Source organism: Nanorana parkeri, unplaced genomic scaffold (assembly GCF_000935625.1).
Source record: "Nanorana parkeri isolate BGI_ZX_2015 unplaced genomic scaffold, ASM93562v1 scaffold305, whole genome shotgun sequence".
Classification (NCBI taxonomy): Eukaryota; Metazoa; Chordata; class Amphibia; order Anura; family Dicroglossidae; genus Nanorana; species Nanorana parkeri.
In genome coordinates this window covers 1413012-1434044 of record NW_017306573.1, presented here as the reverse complement: position 1 = coordinate 1434044, position 21033 = coordinate 1413012, and the positions used below count along the sequence as shown (strand labels likewise).

The 21033-nt window shown below is 47.9% G+C and overlaps 1 protein-coding gene across 1 annotated transcript in view; it reads left to right on the top strand.

Annotated features, from left to right (window-relative positions):
• The window catches only part of LOC108788101 (zinc finger protein 208-like), a 74919-nt gene that overhangs the window by 2293 nt on the left and 51593 nt on the right, over positions 1-21033 (top strand). The window contains exons 2-5 of the mRNA XM_018557835.1: positions 8242-9118; positions 12400-12476; positions 13876-14032; positions 15379-16670. Coding sequence (XP_018413337.1) covers positions 8242-9118; positions 12400-12476; positions 13876-14032; positions 15379-16670 — 2403 coding nt within the window. The remainder of the gene's footprint in view (positions 1-8241; positions 9119-12399; positions 12477-13875; positions 14033-15378; positions 16671-21033) is intronic.

Below are 21033 nucleotides of genomic sequence, written 5' to 3'. Positions count from 1 at the left end.
CTCCTCCTCTGGCCGCCACGTTCCTCCTCCTCTGGCCGCCCGTTCCTCCTCTGGCCGCCACGTTCCTCCTCCTCTGGCCGCCACGTTCCTCCTCCTCCTCTGGCCGCCACGTTCCTCCTCCTCTGGCCGCCCTGTTCCTCCTCCTCTGGCCGCCCGTTCCTCTTCTTGTGGCCGCCCGTTCCTCTTCTTCTGGCCGCCCGTTCCTCCTCCTCTGGCCGCCCGTTCCTCCTCCTCTGGCCGCCGTTCCTCCTCCTCTGGCCGCCCGTTTCTTCTCCTCTGTGTACCCAGCAATCATAGTGATACATGGTGAATGTTTGATGCAGCAACACCCTCAAGATCCGAGCTGTTGTTACAGCGATGACCATCTGAGGTCATGGTGACCAACACTGGCCTGCCATGAAAAGATACGGTCATGGAATTGGGAATAGAGTATGTTGCATGATATGACATAGAACAGGGGTGGGCAACTCCGGCCCTCCAGCTGTGCTTTAACTACAAGTCCCATAATGCCTCTGGGAGTCATGTTTGTCATTTGTCTTGTAGCTCCTTTAAGAGCTGGAGGGTCGCCCCTGCTATGCTGGTCTTTTGTTATCACAACCACTATGTTCTTCTCTTTCCAAGCCTACTAAACACTCTTCATCTGTGTGTAACTAAAGGCCGAGAGTTGGGGGACCTTTCTCTCTCTGAACTTCTTTGGCGGTGCTGGTTCACTCAGTCTGGTACTGAAGTTGGATTTCCAGTTGAGAAACCTGGTCCCTAATCAGTTTTTCCTACGCTTCCATTATAGACAGTACAGTCTGTGGATGTCTTTTCTTAGAGTTTACTCCAGAAACTTGTAGACCCGGGGAAGTGGGTGGAACCAAAGCTGCAACAATGGTTCTCTCTGCTAACAGTCTCTGGATGGGTACTCAGACTTCCAACCTGATCCTCACTCCCAGCAGTTGGAAGATGCTTCCACAAAGCAGAGGTTCCTGTGTTTTCTCTGCACCAGGTGTGTGACTGTAAGGTCTGTTAGGAGGTACATCATGGGTAAGGCCTTCTATCAACAGTAGGTCTAATCACAGGGGGCGAAACCCATGGAATTGGGCTTGCTCCCTGGACCTCAGACTAAAGACCCTTCTACAATTCTATCATATATTTATCAGTTCCTGATGCAACCCATTGGAAATAAACTCCTCAGGAGCCACCCATCCTTGACCATCTCCCTCTGACCTCCACATCATTACAGAACACAGTAGTGATATGGCAGTCAGGAGGAGGAACCAATGAGCTCTGCTGGGGGATTCAGAAGTTCAACACTCCTAGAAGTGTCTGTTTCTCTGGTGGACGGTTCATTAACTATGGAGCGGTCTCCAGCAGTCCTGGCAGCAGGAGAGGTAAGTACTAACGTTATCCACCCCAGATAATAGCTTTCTCTGCAATTTTATATTGATGAATCGGTCGCTTTCAATAGTAACCCCACCCATCATACTATACTATGACGACGGTGAAGGTGATGTCATCGGAACAGCAGGGAATCCGAACACTAGGTACCCCTTTCTCTTAATTCCTGCAGGGTTAGCCAAAGCTGTTGTGTAACTACAGGGCCCATGAGGCGTTACGAGATTCTGACAGCCACATACATGACTTGAAGAGGCAAAAGCATGATTGGGTTTGTAGTTTCACCACGGCTGGAGGGCCGGAGTTTGGCTGCCCCTGTAGGTAATCAATGAGGATAAGCTCCTGGTGGCAGCCATATTGTTTAGCTCCAGGTGGCAGCCATATGGTTGTAGCTCCTGGTGTCAGCCATATTGTTGTAGCTCCAGGTGGCAGCCATATTATTGAAGCTCCAGGTGGCATCCATATGATTGTAGCTCCTGATGTCAGCCACATTGTTGTAGCTCCTGGTGTCAGCCACATTGTTGTAGCTCATGGTGTCAGCCACATTGTTGTAGCTCCTGGTGTCAGCCATATTGTTGTAGTTCCTGGTGGCAGCCATATTGTTGTAGCTCCAGGTGGCAGCCATATTGTTGTAGCTCCAGGTGGCAGCCATATTGTTGTAGCTCCTGGTGGCAGCCATATTGTTGTAGCTCCAGGTGGCAGCCATATTTTTGTAGCTCCCGGTGGCAGCCATATTGTTGTAGGTCCTGGTGGCAGCCATATTGTTGTAGCTCCTAATGGCAGACGTTATTGTAGCTCTTATCGGAAGACATGTTGACGTACAACTAGAAAACATGTCACATACTTCAGATTTAGAAATGCAACCTGCTCTGAGCTGATGGCAATGTTTGGTGGGTTTTAATAGATGACCTCAGATCTGAACATTAGCAGTGTGTTCCTCCAGGTCTGCTGGGCTACAACAAAATGGCCGCAAAAGCCCAATCACGAAGAGCCTGCCTTCTACTCATGATTGATCATTGGGGGATGGGCACTATTGTTGCAGGAAGCGAATGGAACAGAGTGCGAGCTATGGAGCCAAACGGCAACAACCTGACGGAGAGGATATTACACCTCACCCTGGAGATAATCTACCTGCTGACCGGAGAGGTGAGGAGGATTCTGGGAGAGCACCCGACACGTGTGTTTCCATTTTTATGATTGATAGCCGCCTGTAAAAGATAACTGTCCTCCAGTTTTATTTCAGCAGCAGATCGCTAGGGAAGAGCTTCGGGTTCGGATCGAGGTTGAGTATGTGGTGAACCTAACCTGTGTTTTGGATTGCAGACGCGGCACAGCAATCAACTACCAATAATGCCGAACCATCTGAAAAAGCCTTTGTTTTTTGCAGGTTGCAAAATACGGTGTCAGTGACGCTGTCCGTACATCGGAGTCCCCACTTATATCCGAGTCCTTAGGACTTGGATGTAAAGGGGGTGTCTGGGGACGCCGATATAATAGGGGACTCTAATGTAAAGGGTAAAACAGTAGAAAGGCATCATGGCACACTAACAAGCCCGCATGTAAAACAACTTGTCTCACCACTAAGGTTAATAACAGAGGTTTGGATACACGTCTTCTGCAGAAAATGTGAAAGCCGCACAGCCGCGCCAAGGCACCTCTTATAGTGCGGTCCTAACTCTAAACTATGAGAGTCTCCACCTTGGAGCACATGGGAGCAGAAGATTTCAAATTAGGTGCAGGTTTGTCAGGAGGAAGCCCAAACTCCTTAAAGGCACAGGGACACACAAGGGATCCCGCACATCCAAATGGCAGCTGAGAACCCCCATGCGTCGCTGCACCAAATCGGTCAAGCAAAACAAATGACAAACGCACTCAGCAATTAGTCACCGGCTACAGTATACACGTGTGCACCTTACTGTATAGCCGGTGACGAATTGCTGAGTGCGTTTGTCATTTGTTTTGCTCTAATGTAAAGGGGTCTGGGGATTCTGATGTAAGGGGGGGCTCTGATGTAAGGGGGGCTCTTCTGATATAAAGGGGGGGCTCTGGGGATGCTGATGTAAGGTGGGACTCTGATGTTAAGGGGGGTTTGGAGATGCTGATGTAAGGGGGGACTCTGATGCGAGGCGGCACTCTAATGTAAGGGAGGACTCTGGGCACTGAGTCCACAGGGTTCCTCCATTATATCGGAGTCCCGCCTTACATCTGAGACATTAGGGCTCTGATGTAAAGGGGGACTCTGATATAAGGGGTGACTGTGGGGACTCTGCAAGGGGGATATCTAGTGTAAGGGTGGACTCTGGGCACTGAGTAACCAGGGTTCCCCCCTTACATTTGTTTCCCTCCCTTACATTCGAGATCTTAGGACTCTGATGTAAAGGGGGACTCTGAGGTAAGGGGTGGCACTGAGTCCCCAGGGTTCTTTGCTTACATTAGAGTCCTTAGGGAGGACACGGATGTAAGGGGGGGGGGACTCTGGGTAATCTGATGTAAGGGAGGACTCTAATGTAAGAAGGAACTCTGAGGACACTGATGCAAGGGGGAAATCCAGTGTAAAGGAGGTCTTAGGGCACTGAGTCCCCAGGGTTCCCCCTTACGTGAGCATCCCTCTTACATCAGATCCCACCTTTATATTCAAGATCTTAGGACTCTGGGGACTCTAATGGAAAGGGGGACTCTGAAGTAAGGGGTGACAGTCCCCAGGGTTCCTCCCCTTACATTAGAGTCCTTAGAGAGGACTCTGATGTAAGGGGGGGACTCTGATGTAAGGGGTGGCATTGAGTCTCCAGGGTCCCCGCCCCCTTACATTAGCATCCTTAGGGAGTACTCTGATGTAAGCGGGGACTCTGATGTAAGGGGGGGGGGGGTACTCTGAAGTAAGGGGTGGCATTGAGTCTCCAGGGTCCCGCCCCCTTACATTAGCATCCTTAGAGAGGACTCTGATGTAAGGTGGGACTCTGGGGACTTTTTCATTTAATTTGATTTGAGTTGTATATTATGGTAAAGTGATCTAAAGTATGGGTGTCAGATTTTGGAAAGGGGAGCAATTTCAGTGCTTGCCATAGGCACCATTTTATGTAGATCTGCCTCTGCCTGCACTGTGATTGATATTGTCTTAGCAGAGTAGTAACCGACACAATGTGACTGGAAGCAACTTAAAGGCTTATTTGCAAATTATGATAAGAAATATGGCCACCTCTGACAGATATGTCGTCGATCCGATCACAGCATCTCTCTCCCACAGGATGATATAGTTGTGAAAAAGACATCGGGGGATGGACAGAACTCCATTATGGTTCCCCTACATTCCTTACTGATCCCAGAAAGAAACAATGAACAGAAGATGTTTGAAGTCACCAAGAAGATCATCGACCTCCTGACAGGAGAGGTGAGCAGTGCCGGGGATTCTGGGACATGATCCAGGAACAGACATGGGATGTGTCTGGATGGTGACTGTATCATTGTGTGTGTCAGGTTCCTATAAGGTGTCAGGATGTCTCTGTCTATTTCTCCATGAAGGAGTGGGAGTATCTAGAAGGACACAAAGATGTCTACAAGGACGTCATGATGGGGGATGTGTCTGGACGGTGACTACAGTATTTTAATTACTTTGTTTTAAATTTATATTCAGAGTGGAAACTGGAGCAATTTTAATGTTAGTGTCAAAGAAGAGATAAAAGGAGAAGAGGAGTATAGTGTTATGAAGGAGCAGAAGTGTTTAGAAGGACACAGGGATCTCTACAAGGACGTCGTGATGGAGAATGAGCCGCCCCTCACATCACCGGGTAAGAGGACAGAGCAGTACGGAGGGTCCACCTAGATCCCCCATCATCTGATACACACATAGAAACAATGTATTCAGTCAGTGTGTGTGTTTCCTACAGATGGATCCAGTAAGAGGAACCCACCAGAGAGATGTCCCCGTCATCTGTATTCCCAGGATTCCACACAGGAACATCATGAGATCCCTCAGACCCGTCCTCGGTATTCCCGGGATTCCACACAGGAACATCATGAGATCCCTCAGGCCCATCCTCTGTATTCCCGGGATTCCACACAAGAAGATCACGAGATCCCTCAGGCCCGTCCTCAGTATTCCCGGGATTCCACACTGGAAGATCTTACCGTCCCTCACCATGATCAGGTAGATGGCACTGAGGCAAAACTCAAATTTTGCTATAAACTGTATTATTTATATTCTTCTTATATAGCCTGAGAACAATAGTGCTCACAATCATTTTGGGATTTTAGAGGGCAGAAGTGTTTGATATAAAAACTGAAGTCAAAGTGGAAGAAGAGACGCATGTGAGCGGACATCAACTGTCTATGAAGGAAGCTGAAATGTTGGGTACAATTACCATGGAGGAATCTTCTCTAGACGTCGGCATAGGTACGTACTGCATACAAATATTGCAGCACCTTCACATTTTTATTTTACGTAATTCATTCACATTTCATTTTAATTTCATCAAGTTTTAGTATGCACCAATGAGGAAGAACCAACAAACCATCACACACATTCTTAGACATGGTGTGCTATCCTATGAAAGAATAAAACTGGCTTGTTACGATATGATGGAACTGTATACAGTGTACCTATATCTCATCCCATACACTATATGGAAGGCCCATCTCCTTTCTCACTGTATTGTTTTGTTCTCATCCAGAGCCAGGACAAGATCCTATGCTAGCCATGGAGAAGATGCTAAAGTGCCCTGTGACAGTAGGCGGGAAGTCTCAAACCCTTCACAGCCTCCTCCCTCCAGGTATCTTCTATATTGTACTGGCCGTGAAGAAGATTTGAACAATGACAGCTGGTTCCATAATGTGAACTTGAAGACACGCTTCATGTAGCATTCATTCAGATAAAGGACAGCCAAAAGGTCCGTTTCCATTCCTCAATATAACGTCATGTGACCAACAAATGAGGAGGAGATACTGTACACCATATGAAGGTCCATCTCCATTCCTCAATATAACATCATGTCCCCAACAAATGAGGAGGAGATACTGTACACCATATGAAGGTCCATCTCCATTCCTCAATATAACGTCATGTCCCAAACAAATGAGGAGGAGATACTGTACACCATATGAAGGTCCATCTCCATTCCCCAATATAACGTCATGTCCCCATCAAATGAGGAGGAGATACTGTACACCATATGAAGATCCATCTCCATTTCTCAATATAATGTCATGTCCCCAACAAATGAGGAGATACTGTACACCATATGAAGGTCCATCTCCATTCCTCAATAAAAAGATAGTGTTCTCAACAAATGAGGTGAACCTATTTCCATGCCAGAGACCTGGTGGGGAACAGTTGACTACTAGACCCACACACTTGACTTCTATCTGCAAAACATGAACAATTAACATATTATTATTATACATAATATTTTTAATGAAATATTTCCAGCAGGACACAATGGATGGAATGCTCCACAGGGACATCTTACGTTCTCTGCAGATTACAATAAAGAAGACGATGACATGGCACAGAATTCTCCAACAGTAAGTCTTGTTACCCCAAATATACATCACAAACTTAATCAAATAGTAAAGTCAACAGATCGGCTTTTATTCTGAGGAGCCCAAAAAAATAAATCTCATACTATTATCCCAAATGTTTAGCCAAGCTTACACGTTGAAGATACATTCCCAGATGTTTCTGTAGCACTCACCCCCGAAGGAGCCGCTGGATATGAACTAGGGCTCTCCTACCTGTTTTGCCAGCCACCGGCACCCTTTCTCAGCTCCAGCAACACCGACACTCCGGAACAGAACAGGCTCGAGTCGTCGGGTCTTTTTAGCATTTATTGCACAGGATCAACTAGGAGAGAGGGTTGGGGGTTGCAGGATACCCGAGTAACAATTTGGAGGACTCTGTCTTCTCCCTCACAACGGCTTGTATCAGTAGCACAACGGTCCTGTAAGAGCGACCAGTAATATGTAGTAGCACAGAGAACAGCCAGGAATAGTCCAGGACCTTGAGAGAGAACTGTCACAGGACTTGTAGTGCACAAACTGGCTTCTCTTCAGTAAAGTACCTGAGAATAGAGTGAGGGACCTCTTACAGGGTTCCAGACGGTAGATGTCACCAGCTCCTCTGCGACATTCTTCCATAAGCAGATTCCACCTCCAGCCCAGCTTCCATCAGGTTCCTTTCCAGTAGCATCTAAGGTCTCTGGGCCCCCAGCATCTGCCACATGCCGAGGCCTAGACCGGGCATCCTGTAGTATCTTACAGGCATCCTGTAGTATCTTAGGCCTCTAGGCCCCCAGTATCTGCCACATGCTAAGGCCTAGACCAGGCATTCTGTAGTATCTTAGGCCTCTAGGCCCCCAGCATCTGCCACATGCTGAGGCCCAGGCCAGGCATCTGTAGCACATAGATCTCCTCCCCTCCCAGGGAGGGCCCCAGGGGAGAGAGAGAGTTCTGGAAGGTGTCCCCAAACCTTTTATCACCTTGCTCCAGCCATACCTCTGAGTCGCCCTGCTCAGGGATTGGTCAGGAGTCAGGTGCACAGTCTGAGGATGGATCCTCACTCACTGTGTGCTGAGTCCCCAACCCAGCAACAGGGGAAGCAATCAATCCACCAGACTCAGGGAATCCAGCAGAACTCAGAGCAATCAGCATCCAGACTGATTACACTCCAGATATAGAACTAAATTTAGTAGCGATATAGCAGAGGGCGCAACATTTCCAACCCTGAGGAACCTTCTCCTCATAATGTCCATTCTTTTTCAGGATTATGAAAAATCATTTGAAGGAAAACATGACCTCGTTGAACCCCAGAGAACACTCACCAATAAAAAATATTTTCTGTGTCCCGAGTGCGGAAAGTCCTTCTTAAAGAAATCAAACTTTGTGGAACATCAGCGAGTTCACACTGGCGAAAAACCCTTTTCGTGTTCCGAGTGTGAGAAGTCCTTCAAGAGGAAATCGAATCTCGTTGAGCACCAGCGAACCCACACCGGTGAAAAACCATATTCGTGTTCCGAGTGCGGGAAATGCTTCAAAAAGAAATCGAATCTCATCGTACATCAGAGGATTCACACAAGTGAAAACCCCTTTTCCTGTTCCGAGTGTGGGAAGTCCTTCAAAAACAAATCGAATCTCATTGTGCACCAGAGCATCCACACCAGCGAAAAACCGTTTACATGTCCCGAGTGTGGGAAGTCCTTCACAAACAAATCCAATCTCTTTGAACACCAGAGAATCCACACCAGCGATAAATGCTTTTCGTGCTCCGAGTGTAAGAGGTCCTTCATAAACAAATCCAAACTCGTCCAGCATCAGAGAATCCACACCGGGGAGAAGCCCTACTTGTGTACCGAGTGCGGAAAGTCTTTCAGCCTGAAATCGATACTCAAAATACACCAGAGAGTTCACACCGGCGAAAAGCCCTTTTCCTGTTCCGAGTGTGGGAAGTGCTTCTCCAATAAAGGGAACTGTGACAAGCACATGAGGATTCACACCGGGGAGAAGCCGTTTTCCTGTTCAGAATGCGGCAAATGTTTTGCGCAGAAAGTGACGCTAATTATCCACGAGAGCATACACAACACCTCAGAGAAGCCCTGTTCCTGTTCCGAGTGTGGGAAGTGCTTCTCCAGTAAAGGGAACCTGGATAAGCACATGAGAGTTCACACCGGGGAGAAGCCATTTTCCTGTCCGGAATGCGGCAAACTTTTTGCGCAGAAAGTGACGCTTATTATCCACCAGAAGACACACGGTGCCGGAGACCACTGATAAACTTCTGGTGGACTCTCATGGGCTGATTCGTTATGTCTGTAGGTATAATCATAGAATAAAGAGGAGGCCATCTGAAAGGATCAACCAACTACTATGGAATATTTATTTTTTATTGTTGTGTGATATTTTTTTATTTATGTAGCCCCCATCACCTTCTGTGATGTGGCTACTAGACATTTAGTGGTAGCTGGGGCTGTAGTCAGCCTGGCTGGATTTGTAGTGGCAATTATCTGGTTAATTCCAGGTGTCTGGCATTGCCTGTAACCCCCCTGGGTGGAGTGTGACTCTGTCATATTGTTGGACAGCCAATGAGAGGCACTGTAGTGTATGTACAGCACAGCAGCCAATCACTGGGTTTCTCCCAGCCAGTGGTGCATGCTAGGATAGGCTATATATACTGGAGGGATTTGCCATGTGCTCAGACTAGCCGGGACCAGCCATGGGATAGGGCTCAGGCTAGGCCTGAGATCTGGGGGTGGGCATGGGCTGGTGTGAGGGAAAGGTTTGCCTGAGGCCTCCAACATGGAGGAGGCCTGTGTTTCTGATAGAGGAAGAGACGCAGGACCAATGCATGCTGGCTCTGGAACTAAGAGGACTTATGGTCGGTGTATTTCCCATTGAGGATCTATGTCCATCTTGCTCATCTGCTACATCAGTTGCCATCCGCTGCCTCCCAAGTGGATCTACACTGATATGGCAACCGGGTCTGGTGAGTCTGGAGCTCTGGTCAGTCAGTTACCCCTGGACACCTAGAACCCCCCCATATCCTCTCTCCCCAGTGAAGATGTTCAATAAAACGTTATTCTGCATTATACTACTGGAGTGGACATCAGTCTGTGGGCACCAGAAGAAGGGCGGTTAGTGTTAATGGGTGGGCAGCTGAAGAACATACCCTAGAACAGGGGTAGCCAAACTCCGGCCCTCCAGCTGTGGCGGAACTACAAATCCCATGATGCATCTCTCCAGGAGTCATGTCTGTGGATGTGAGAATCTTGGAATGGCTGATGGAATTTGAAGTTAAACCACAGCTGGAGGGCCGGACTTTGGCTAGCCCTGCCCTAGACAGACTAGAGATGAACCGGGCCTCCAGTGGCTCCTTCGGGGGTGAGCGCTACATTTAGTTTTTTTTTTCTACTCTACACACATTTTGGAGTTATAATGTATCGTACATTTTCATGTTGTACTTGCTGAAAACTTTTTGCCCTTATCTATTCTGGGGATTTTCCCCTCTTCCTGTTGCATCATGCAGACAAGAATTCAGTGCAGGAGACTTGGACGTTGGAGGAATCTCATCTCCCATTTTGGAACTTTGGGTAATTTGGCTGCCTAGGACCTCCTAAATGGAGGTTCATTCGATTTCGTATTCAGTCCAACATTTCCACGGCAGTGGTGAACATCAACAATCGGGGAGGAACCTGAAGTCTGGCTGCGGCAGGAAGTGGAAAAGATCCTGTCCTGGATAGAAGTTCACGTTTACGCCATGCCCGCCATTTACATGCCAGGCGTGGACAATTGGCAGGCAAACTTTGTCAGCTATCACCCCTGGTGAGACCCCCCCCCCTCCCCCCCCAGAACTTCCCGCACAGCACTGCTGAACGCCAGCATAGCCCATCTGAGACCCCACACACTTATCCAAGAGCCGACATAGCCCTCCTGAGACCCCACACAGCCATCTGAGAGCCCGCACAGTTATCCAAGAGCCTGCATAGCCCACCTGAGACCCCACACAGCGATCTGAGAGCTTGCATAGCCCACCTGAGACTCCACACAGCCAAATGAGAGGCCACATAGCCCACCTGAGACCCCACACAGCCATCTGAGAGGCCGCATAGCCCACCTGAGACTCCACACAGCTATCTGATAGCCAACCTGAGACTCCACATAGCCATCTGAGAGCTCGCATAGCCCACCTGAGACTCCACACAGCTATCTGATAGCCCACCTGAGACTCCACATAGCCATCTAAGAGGCCGCGTAGCCCACCTGAGACCCAACACAGCCATCTGAGAGCCCACCTGAGACCCCACACAGCTATCTGAGAGCAGCATAGCCCACCTGAGAGTTCTGCTCGAAGGGGGGTGAGGGTGGGTCCGGAGGGGAGGAGGAGGTGGAGCCACGCCAACACTCAGAGGATCATCCCACAGCCCGGCACCCAGACAGTACAGGAGCCCACCACCGTCGTTGAGAGCCAGCCTTCACTTTCCTTGCGGTGAGTTACAGAATTTCCTCCCTTTTTTACTCACCCACCATATCTCACCTTGCCATATTTGTGTTTACATCTGTCCCATCTGGTTGGACCTCCACACCACCCATCCTAAGAGGGACCGTCTCCCCCACTGTTCCACTTCGTCTGACGGCCTTCAAAAAAGCGAATTATCGACCTACCATAGGTGAGTACATCACCTACCCCTCTCATCCAACCTCGCCACATTTATTGCGCCCGGTAGTGGCGCTTCCGTTCTCCAATTTTTGTTTCCTATTAGCACAGCTGTTGGACACCACGGTCCGAACACCACGCAAGCTGCACACCCACAGAGCAATATAAGACGCTTCTATTGGTCTACAAGGGGGTATACAAAAAAACCCCCTCTCCCAAACCCCCCCTTTAAACTTTCCACACAGAAAATCTCCCCAAATTCTAGTCACATACGGGGTACCCACCAAGTACCGCAACTCGCCCCGCCTCTGACGAGCGCCACACATGGGGTAAAACTCTTTGAACTTTTAAATAGCCCACCTGAGAGCCCACATAGCCATCTGAGAGGCCGCATAGCCCACCTGAGACCCCACACAGCCATCTGGGAGCCCACATAGACCACCTGAGACCCCACACAGCTATCTGAGAGCCCACACAGCCCACCCGAGAGTCTGCACAACCCACCAGCTGGAGAGTCATAAGGTGAGTGTCCCAAGGCCATCTCATGTGCTGCCGCGTCTAGCTTGGAAGTAGGCCCGCTCGGCGTTGAGGCATGAAAAAATGTCTGCAGCTTTTGTGTTTTCAGGTGTGGATGAACTTCTCGTGTTTTTTATGGCTATACTGCGGGCCGGATTTCCCACAAGGCCACCAAGGCCCAGGCCTCAGGGCAGCAGGGAGTAGAGGGGAAGGGCAGCAAAGGTGTGGAATTCCTATCACCCGGCGCCCAGGACATGTAGTTCCATGCGCCGGGTGGGTAGTTTTATCTACATTTAGTCCGGCTTCGTGCAAGCTGCAGATCATTTTGCACAAGTGATTTCGGTGATGCCTTTTTGTCCGTCCTCCAGTGCAACCCACCCTCCACGGTCCGCCCCCATCGCTGGCAGCTTCCCTCCCTGCCGTGGTTTTCGGTGTCCCCAGCAAGGTAGTTCAGGATGGAGGAGGGGGGGTAGAGCAGAGAACGTCCGTTCAATAAAGAGAACCTGTCACTCCCAAATGCTATCACACGGTGCTTGTTAGCTCCTGGTGGCAGATATATTATTATAGCTCCTGGTGGCAGCCATATTATTGTAGTTCCTGGTGGCAGCCATATTGTTGTAGCTCCTGGTGGCAGACATATTGTTGTAGCTCACATATGAAGACATGTTGGCATACAACTAAATGAAAAGGGTCACATATGTCACAATTTCATCCTGCTCTCAGCTGACGGCAATGTTTGGTGGGTTTTAATAAACAACCTCAGGTCTGAGCATTATTTTATGCTGAGCAGTGTGTTCCTCCAGGTCTGATGGGTTACAACAAAATGGCTCCTCGAATAGCCTGCCTTTTACCCATGATGCTGGAGGATGGGCACTATGGTTGCAGGAAGTGAATGGAACAGAATGCGAGCAATGGAGCCGAACTGCAACAACCTGCCGGAGAGAATATTACGGCTCACCCTGGAGATCATCTACTTGCTGACCGGAGAGGTGAGGAGGATTCTGGGACTACGCCTGCCAAGTGTGTTCCATTTTATGGCTGGCACCCGCCTGAAAGTAATTACTTTCCTCCAATTTTATTTCAGCAACAAATCACCGGGAAGTTGCCATCAGACACATTTTTATTATTTTTATTTGTAACTGCGGAAAAATAACCGACACATTTTATAAAACTTTATTTTCGGGAAGCGGGCTAAATGTAAAGCAGAGGAGCCGTTTTGTACGAGTGATTTCAGCGGCTAATCAGCCGCTGAAATCACTTGCTTGTCTGGCCCCCCTCCATGGTCCCCCACCCCGCTGGCTGCCTTCCGTGCCGTGGTTTTCGGGGTACCCTGCTCTTCTGGGGGACCCCCAGCCCACAGCAAGGCATTTGACTGAAAACAACTAAAAGGCTTATTTAGAAAAATTTGAAGTATCATTACCTCTAAAAGAATTATGCCATCGATCATATCATAGCAAAGAGGGATGATGATGATGGCAGCAGGATGGACCTTCTTGTATTGGGAAATGTATAGAGTGATGGCTGATCTCTCCTCACAGGATGACATAGTTGTGAAAAAGACATCGGGAGATGGAGAGAACTCCATTATGGTTCCTCTACTATCCCTTCTGATTCCAGAAAGAAACAATGAACAGAAGATTCTAGAAGTCACCCAGAAGATCATCGAGCTGCTGACAGGAGAGGTGAGCGGTGCCGGGAATTCTGGGACATGATCCAGGAACAGACAAGGGATGTGTCTGGGTGGTGACTGTATCATTGTGTGTGTCAGGTTCCTATAAGGTGTCAGGATGTCTCCATGGAAGAACAAGGACATTTTAACTACATTGTTCTATATTTTTATTCAGAGTGGAAATTGGAGCAATTTTAATGTTCGTATCAAAGAAGAGATAAGAGAAGAAAAGGAAGAGTATAGTGCGATGAAGGAGCCGGAGTGTGTAGCAGGACACAAGAATCTCTACAAGGACGTCATGATGGAGGATCAGCAGACCATCGCACCACTGGGTAAGAGGAGAGAGCAGTACGGAGGGTCCCACTAGATCCCCCATCATCTGATACACACATAGAGACAATGTATTCAGTCAGTGTGTGTGTTTCCTACAGATGGATCCAGTAAGAGGAACCCACCAGAGGGATGTACCCGTCCTCTGTATTCCCGGCATTCCACACAGGAACATTATAAGATCCCTCACCATGATCAGGTAGATGGGACTCGGGATGTTGAACTCTCTAAACTGTATTAGATTATATTCTTGGTGGTCTCGGGATAATAGAGCTCACAATCATTGTGTGATTTTAGGGGGAAGAAGTGTTTGATATCAAAACTGAGATCAAGGCAGAAGAAGAGACACATGGGAGGGGAAATCAGCTGTCTATGAAGGAAGCTGAAATGATGGTGACATTTACCATGGATGAATCTTCTCTAGATGCCAGCACAGGCAAGTATTATATACAAAGAATGCAGCACCTCACATTTTTTATTTTACATTCATTCTTTACATTTACTCACATTTCATTTTCATCAACTTCTAGAATGCCGTTTGACCCAAAATATAACGTCATGTCCCCAACAAATGAGGAGGAGATACTGTACACCATATGAAGGTCCATCTCCATTCCTCAATATAACGTCATGTGACCAACAAATGAGGAGGAGATACTGTACAGTGTACACCATATGAAGGTCCATCTCCATTCCTCAATATAACGTCATGTGACCAACAAATGAGGAGGAGATACTGTACACCATATGAAGGTCCATCTCCATTCCTCAATATAACGTCATGTGACCAACAAATGAGGAGGAGATACTGTACACCATATGAAGGTCCATCTCCATTCCTCAATATAACGTCATGTGACCAACAAATGAGGAGGAGATACTGTACACCATATGAAGGTCCATCTCCATTCCTCAATATAACGTCATGTGACCAACAAATGAGGAGGAGATACTGTACACCATATGAAGGTCCATCTCCATTCCTCAATATAACGTCATGTGACCAACACATGAGGAGGAGATACTGTACACCATATGAAGGTCCATCTCCATTCCTCAATATAACGTCATGTGACCAACAAATGAGGAGGAGGAAGGTCCATCCCTGTTCCTCACCATATCAATTTCAATAGTGTATGTACACCTCCAACCAGTGCGTTATAGTTGCTTTGATTGCATTGTACACCTTATCTGACTTCTATCTTTGTACTGTTGTTATCATACCTAGTTCCGTGCCAGAGATCTGGGGAACAGTTGACTAGACCAACATTCTTGATTCCTAACTGCAAAACATGAACAATGAACATGCTATTACTATTATTATAACGTTATTATATATTTTCAACAGGACACAATGGCTGGATTACCTCAGAGGGACGTCTTTTTTCATCAGCCAATTATAATAAAGAAGATGATGGCATGGCACAATGTTCTCCACGATTAAGCATTGCCACTCACAATATACATCACAAACTCAATCACATGGCAAGATCAACAGATCCATTTAGTTTTGACGAGCCTAAGGATAAATCACGTACTGTTATCCCAAATGTCCAACAAAGCTTTCACAGTGCAGATCAATCTCCAGATGTTTCTAATCCTGAGGGACCCTCTTCCAATAATTTGCATCCTCTTCTGGATTCTGAAAGATCATTCATAAAAAAAGAAGACCTAGTTGAACCCCCAAGAACCCTCCCCGGTGAAAACCCCTTTTCTTGTTCCCAGTGCAAGAAGTCCTTCACAAAGAAATCACATCTGGTTGAACACCAAAGGATCCACACCAGTGAAAAACCCTTTTCGTGTCCCGACTGTAAAAGGTCCTTCATAAAGAAATCACATCTGGTTGAACATCAGAGAATCCACACCAGTGAGAAACCCTTTCCGTGTCCAGAGTGCGGGAAGTCCTTCAAAAAGAAATCCAATCTCGTTGAACACCAGAGAATTCACGCCAATGAAAAACCCTACTCGTGTTCAGAGTGCGAGAAGTCCTTCGTGAAGAAATCTAATCTTGTTGTACACCAGAAAATTCACACCAGTGAAAAAAGCTTTTCATGTTCTGAGTGTGAGAGGACCTTCATGAAGAAATCGGTGCTCATTCAACACCAACAGAGAGTCCACACCAGTGAAAATCCCTTTTTGTGTTCAGAATGTAAGAGGATCTTCATGAACAAGTCAAAACTCATTCAACACCTTCGAATCCACACGGGGGAAAAGCCCTACTTGTGTACCGAGTGCGGAAAGTCTTTCAGCCTGAAATCGATACTCAAAACGCACCAGAGAGTTCACACCGGGGAGAAGCCCTTTTCCTGTTCAGAGTGTGGGAAGTGCTTCTCCAATAAAGGGAACTGTGATAAGCACATGAGAATTCACACCGGGGAGAAGCCGTTTTCCTGTCCAGAATGCAGCAAATGTTTTGCGCAGAAGGTGACGCTAGTTATCCACCAGAGGATACACACCACGGTCAAGAAGCCCTTTTCCTGTTCTGAGTGTGGAAAATGCTTCTCAGAAAAAGGGAACTGTGATAAGCACATGAGGACTCACAATGGCGAGAAGCCGTTTTCCTGTCCGGAATGCGGCAAATGTTTTGCACAGAAGGTGACACTAATTATCCACCAGAAAACGCACAGCACCGGAGACCACTGAAAAACTGATGGTGGACTTTTATGGGTCGAATCGTTATGTTCGTAGAACAATGGCAAAATAAAGATTAGGCCGTCTGAAAGAGTCAACCAACCCATATGTAATATGTTTTCTTGTTTGTGGTTGGATCTCTACAGTTCTTAATTGTACATTACGGGAGACAGGATGAGTATTCAGGTACATCCAGGGCCGGGTTTCCCACAAGGCCAACCAATGCCTGGCCTTGGGGCAGCAGGGAGTAGAGGGGCATCAGGGGTGTGGAATTCCTATCTCCCGATGCCTGGGACCTGCAGTTCCGGCCTCCAGGCGGGTAGTTGTTTTCTACATTAGCCTCTCTTTCCTAAAGCAGGGCTAAAATGTACAGCGGGGGAAGTCGCCGCTTGTTTTGTACTCCATTGAGGAACCTGGCATTGGGGCAGCAGAGAGAGTAAATCCAGCCCTGGGTACATCAGGTTTTTCAGATGATTGGACACGGGCAATAAAAAGCTCTAAGTATAGCCCAGTATAACCCCTCCAACTCTGGTCCTACACAAGGACACAATTGTATTGAGGCAGAGTCCTTCCTTTCTAAGGTAGTTAGGGCCTTTCACTTCAACCAGGACATCCATACTTCTTTTTCACCCCTCTGTGTCTATCATCAAGCTGTTGGTGCTGTATCACGTAAATGATTGGAGACTCAGCTGAGAAGGGGGCCGCTCGTGTACCTCTTGTCCCACACCTCTGGAAGTAGTGATTGGGGATGTAAGGACAGAGCGGAGCACAGGTACTGATACTGTTGGCTGGCCGGTTCTTGAAGAGGCGCTTGAGTGCGTTGGACCAGCTGGTGAATCGGCAGGACCGAGATGACACCGGGACCTGTTGAAACCAGAGCAGGCAACGGGTATGAGGCCAAGGAAGCACTGGCGGGATGCCGTTGCTCAGGGCACTGATGGAGGATTGTCGTGCTCAGGATGCTGATGGAGCGATCCACCAAGTGGCAGACCAGGAGGGAAGTCATACTGTATACAGGGAACCGAATCTTGAGGTGCCGAATCACCGATCGGGAGCAGGGTCAGGAAACGTAAGCCAGGGTCATACAGAGGAGATCAGAGGTACCGAATCAGGAGGAAGCGGAGTCAATTGGTCACAAGCCGGGTTCATACACAGGACGTCAGGATACAAGAACAGAGTACAGGGCACACAGGGACAAGCTGAAGACCACTCGGCAACTTGACCATGGCTTCACGTTTGTTTAAATAGGATAGTGTGCACGCTAATGAGCGTGCACCTGTACGCTAACGAGCATGTTTCTGCACGCTCACGTACGTGCGCTATTGTGCATAAATGTTCCCATACGCACGCGTTCACGTGCTAAAGCGCGCTTTCCAGCAGCAGGCGGCTCAGGGATGACAGGTAAGAGGAGCTGCATGTGCAGGGAAAGGGACCCCAACCAGCCCACCTGAGACCCTGCAGAGCACACCAACCATAGTGAGTCTCAGGTGGGCTGTGCAGGGTTTCGGCTGGGCTATGCAGGGTCTCTGGTATGTTTAGAGTCTCAAAGGGGCTCTGAAGGGTCTATGGTGGGCTGTGCAGGATCTATGGTGTACTGTGTGGGGTGTCAGGTGGGCTCTGCGGGGTCTCAGGTGGGGTCACTGTCAGGTGGGCTGTGCGGGGTCTCTGGTATGTGCGGGGTCTCTGGTGGGCTGTGCGGGGTCTCTAATATGTTCAGGGTCTCAGGTGGGCTGTGCGAGGTCTATGGTGGGTTCTGCAAGGTCATTCTCTGGTGGGCTGTGTGGTGTCTATGGTGGGCTCTGCGGGGTCTCAGGTGGGCTCTGCAGGGTCACTGTCAGGTTGGCTGTACGGAGTCTCAGGTGGGCTGTGCGGGGTCTCTGGTATGTGCGGGGTCTCAGGTGGACTGTGCGAGGTCTACGGCGGGTTCTGCAAGGTCACTCTCTGGTGGGCTGTGTGGTGTCTATGGTAGGCTCTGCAGCAGTGAGTGGCTGAGTGATCTTTTCTTTCGGCAGAGAAGAGCTGAAGAGAAGGAGACGGTGCAGGCACGGAACATGTTCTGGAGGTAGATACTTTTTTTTGGGGGGGGGGGCCTCATACAAAATTTTGCTATGGGGCCCTGTGATTTCTAGTTACGCCTCTGAATAGAGCTCTACAGTCTCTGAATTCAGGTCGTCCCTCAATGAACTCCAAGAAATTGATTTTACGGTACACAGATAAATCCCATTATTTAGTAGAGCGTCGAAGAGATTGATCTGCTTTTTTTGGCCGTACGTGCCCCCACTTGAGAGACTTCCTGTTTCGATGATACTGGGATAAGAAATCGGGGAAATGTCCTCAACAGGGATACACATAACAATATCACCGATCTAGGAGAAAGCCTTGGACATGAAAGTAGCTAAATTTTACCAAAATTGGGTCACTAATAAAAGGAAAATGAGGGCCCGAGTATTAAATGGCTCCAGTTTCCAAAATACAGCTTCAGGTCAAAATAATTAATAATTACGAGGGAGGGGGATGGGCAATTACGCTCCAAAACTTTTCTGCAAAATGTGATATAGCGATGAGAACGGTGCCGCACCCATCATTATAAATGTATCTTTTTATGGATACCAATAACATAACTTTTCATAAATAAATACAATAACATCAAAAAAATCCCTCCTGAGATGCTTGCAAACCTGGCAACCGACCACAAGAAACGTCTCACCTCTGTGCTTGCCAGCTAGGGTTCCCCCACCGAGTACTAAGTCATGTTCTGCTCGGGGATCAAAAACTAATTTTACTCCCTGAACTGCAACTCAATTTATAACATTTGTGTCATGTGACTTCTCTGGATTATTGGTTGATATTCTGTCTCTATCATTTATAAAACACCTATAAGAAAAATTTATAGACCTTTCATTTCTTTGTAATCTGCAGGGGAGCAAATCATTATTTTCCTCACGGTAGAAGTTATGATAGTTCGGCCGGCTTTGTTGCCTAGCAACTGAAGTGCTTCTCCCACTTCCGCCCCGTTGCGCCTTCACTTCCGCTATGTGAGCTTCACAACCTCTCAGCCGCCTCCTTGTTGCCATACTTACGCCCTGGCCAAGAGAACCTTTGCCGTGCATTCCATTGTGCGCCACTGGAGGGAGACTGTGTGCCAGCAGAAAGTGCGGCGGCCATTTTGTTGTAGACCAAAAGAGGAGGCGGGGCAAATTTTAGCTCAGGGATCCTCCTGGAGGGGGGTGAGAGGCTGCAGAGTGTGTGCTGAGCGAGGAAGGGGTAATATTGTCTTTTTATTATGGGAGAAGGGAATGCCAGCACTGTCTGTGGACTGGATTTGGAGGGGAATCACTCTTAAACTCTATGTAAGTGCTGTATATTACCTCCTGCTCTCTGCTCTCTCCTTCTGCCCACATGCTAAATTCCAATCGAATTACATTTATATTTATTTCCTTTATTCACACTTAAATACATATACTTACCTAGTGTCTTGATTTCTACGAGTTAGCTCCTCTTTCGTAGTTAAGACACCAACCCAACCATGACTGAAGACATGTCCTGAGGGTTGCAGATGATACATGTATAACAGTTTTATGTTTATATACAAAATATTGGTGGACTATCCCCTTCCCCCGGTCATGTGTATATACATGGCACCACGGAGGTCGGCCTTATGTCGTGCTATCACATACACTATATTGCCAAACGTATTGGGACACCCCTCCAAATAATTGGATTCAGGAGTTCTATTCATCTCCATGGCCTCGGCATGCAGAGGCTTCTACAAACATTTGTGAAAGAATGGGTCGCTCTTTTTTGGACAATTTCATGCCCCCAACTTTGTGGGAGGAGTTTGGGGATGGCCCCTTCCTGTTCCAACATGACTGCGCACCAGTGCACAAAGCAAGGTCCATAAAGACATGGATGGGGGAGTTTGGGGTGGAGGAACTTGACTGGCCTGCACAGAGTCCTGACCTCAACCCCATAGAACACCTTTGGGATGAATTCGAGCGGAGACTGCGAGCCCGGCCTTCTCCACCAACATCAGTACCTGACCTCACAAATGGTCCAACATTCCCATAGACACACTCCTACACCTTGTGGACGCCTTCCCAGAAGAGGCGGAGCTGTTATAGCGGCAAAGGGCGGAGCCAACCTAATATTGAACCCTACGGACTAAGACTGGGATGCCATTAAAGTTCATGTGCGTGTAAAGGCGTCCCAATACTTTTGGCAATATAGTGTATATATATATATATTCCTAACAAAATTTAATTTTGAACGTTAGCAGCTGTTTATTTATGTTCTCTAATTCCATAATTTTCACCTCTACTTAGATCACTTGACGGGTAATGGAGAAGGCGTGGAGTCAAATAGCAGAGAGGAT